The 2,766-nt window shown below is 38.3% G+C and overlaps 1 protein-coding gene across 1 annotated transcript; it reads right to left on the bottom strand.

The window, feature by feature from the left end:
• Positions 1-376: 376 nt before the first annotated feature.
• Positions 377-1,601, bottom strand: LOC107806803 (uncharacterized). Its single transcript, NM_001325793.2, has one exon. The coding sequence runs from the start codon at positions 1,522-1,524 to the stop codon at positions 649-651; it is 876 nt and encodes a 291-aa protein (NP_001312722.2). The 5' UTR covers positions 1,525-1,601; the 3' UTR covers positions 377-648.
• Positions 1,602-2,766: the final 1,165 nt, after the last annotated feature.

Genomic DNA, 2,766 nt, shown 5'->3' with positions numbered 1-2,766 from the left:
TTCTTGTAAGCTATAACAAAAATTTAGGGTAGAAACTTCATCCCAAGGAGGGAACAGAAGCTGCACATTCCAACACTACTTTGCCATATTCGCAAATCTCCATTTGGATGACAATCTCAATAAGCTTTCACACACACCAATTCACTTTCTTTTTCACATCCATATGCCCACTTTTGTACTACTGCTCTACGATTGTACTGCTTGGTATAACAACAACATGTCCGGTGGAGAAAATAATGAATACGCAGTTATAAGTCTGGAGAGAATAATGAATACATAATTTTAGCCTTACCTGATATCCATAGAAAAGTTGTTTTCAACAAACACTCGGCTCAAAGCTACTTGGTATAACAACATCCCAAATTAAATATTTATTTTCTGTCCTCATTTTGTCTTCAACACTAAGTAAGTAACATGATACGATTACTCTGGCTTTGATGACTTACAAAACAAGTAAAAATGATCATGACAATAATGAGTAGCTGTAGAACAAAACCAAATATGTCACTCTTGAGAGTAAGATAAAGTTAGTACTACTATTATACTACTACCTTATTCACAAAATCGGATTTTTCCACCCATAGTTTAGCAAAATGACGTCGCTTCTTCAACATGTAGTAACAGCTTATACGACGACGTTTATCTAGTCTACAGGAAAATGAAGCATTCCATAGAAACAAGAGGATTTTCAAGAGACTCGCCGGACTCCGGCGAAACCTCTTCTTTGGGCTTCTCTGCTCTACTATTACTTTCCTCATTCTCGACGTTTCTTGCCAGCGATTGACCACCAAGTTTCTCTTCTTCACGCGCCGCCGGACTTCTGTATCTCACATTCCGACGTTGTTCCACCGGTCCACGTGTAGCCGGAGACTTTGACCGCCGAACCCCATTGTCTATAGGACCTTTTCGGGTCCCATTTGGGGGACCCACATTGCGCCGTTGTGCCGTCATTCCCCTCCCCTGGACTCCCCTTGACGAAGCAGGCGACCTCCTTTTCTCCGGCGACGGTGCCGATCTTCCAGGCTGAGACCGGAAACTTCTCTCTCTAATTCCGGTGATCTCGCCGGAGTTTTGCCTCTTTCTATAAACCCTAATGGGTGACCTCTGGGTTACTTCCCCGTCTTCATCTCTCTTCTCCGTCGCTGTCGTTGTAGAATAGCTCTCAGTGAAGCTACACATCTCAGAAGGCTCTTCAGAAACTTCAGGTTTAATCACAGCCGTTGATTCAAACTTCATATCATCACATGGTTTAACGACCACCGTTGAATCAAACTTCGTTTCGTCACTGGTAGGTTTAACGACAGCCGTTGATTCAATCTTGACTTGTGGAAAGTCAGCTTCTTTGTCGTTGACTAGTGGTACCTTTGGTAGGTGGTGGGATTTGGGAATGGGTGTTTCAGAAAGAACTTCTTTCACAGTTTCTTCCTCTAATGGTGGAGGTTGCGGTGGAGCTCGGTCATCACTGGCGGAACACGGCGGCGGGTTGCGGTGGTGTTTCTTGGAGGAGCTAAAACAGCAGCCCATTTTGGTACACTAAAATGGACACTTCAGTGATAGAAGTTGAATAAAGGCATAGTGGTGTGGTTTTGTCTAGTTTTGAGCAGCTTTAGATAGAACCATGCCAAATATAGAGGCAAAAAATGGTCTCTGTTACTTTCACTTTTCCAGTTTTCTCTCGTATATTACTTTTTGCATATTTCTTATAGATTCTTGAAATTAACAAAAGTTGCATTTACTAATATTTTTAAAAAATAATGTTAAATTGTTAAGGAGTATTTGCATTTATACCCGCTTTTTGGGTCATGTTTTAACTTGTACCCGCTTTGCAAAAAAAATTGCAAGCGTACCCACTTTTTCGCGTAACTTCAGCATACGAGACTGAAGTAGCAAAGGGAATAACGCAAAACTTCAGCATTCTAGTAGACGGGGCCTGAAGTAGCAAGTCTGTTGAAGTTTTTGTTTGTAATTGCTGAACTTAAGCATAGTAGCTAGAGTTTTGTTCTCTATTTGCTGAAGTTTTTGTTTGTAATTGCTGAACTTAAGCATAATAGTTGAAGTTTTGTTCTCTATTTGCTGAAGTTTTTGTTTGTAATTGCACTAAATAAGCTGAAGTTTTTTTGTCCTGAATTCATTAGTTTTGTCATTAAGCTTTTTCAAAAACTTCAGCAGAAGATGCTTAAGTTATTTAGTTCATTTGTAAAAACTTCAACATTAAAATAAGCTGAAGTTTTTTATCCTAGATTCATTAGTTTTGACATAAATCTTTTTCAAAAACTTCAGCAGAAGATGCTGAAGTTATTTAGTTCATTTGTAAAAACTTAAGCACTAAATAAGCTGAAGTTTTTTTGTCCTGAATTTATTAGTTTTGTTATAATCAGACTACTATAAAATAATCAGATTGTCAACGGTATCTAAATCATAAAATTGTGGAAACAATAAACATGAAAAGAACAGAATTATCATGAAAAGAATCACTAAGTGTGACCTTAAACTTCCCGTACGTGAAAATATTCACAAATTATTGTCTATTAACTTACATAATTATTTATAATTTGTTTTTAAATAATCTGATAAACATACTTATGACAATCATCCCGTGAACTGAAGTTTCATAGCAACACCAACAGCAGAAGAAAGAAGAAGAAGAAGAAGAAGAAGAAGAAGAAGAAGAAGAAGAAGAAGAAAGAGGAGGAGGAGGAGGAGGAGGAGGAGGAGGAGGAGGAGGAGGACTACTGAAGTTGTTTAAAAAGTGGGTACAAATTAAAA

Source organism: Nicotiana tabacum, chromosome 10 (genome assembly GCF_000715075.1).
Source record: "Nicotiana tabacum cultivar K326 chromosome 10, ASM71507v2, whole genome shotgun sequence".
Taxonomy (NCBI): Eukaryota; Viridiplantae; Streptophyta; class Magnoliopsida; order Solanales; family Solanaceae; genus Nicotiana; species Nicotiana tabacum.
The sequence above is the reverse complement of the archived record's forward strand: the minus strand, read 5'-3'. Positions and strand labels throughout refer to the sequence as shown.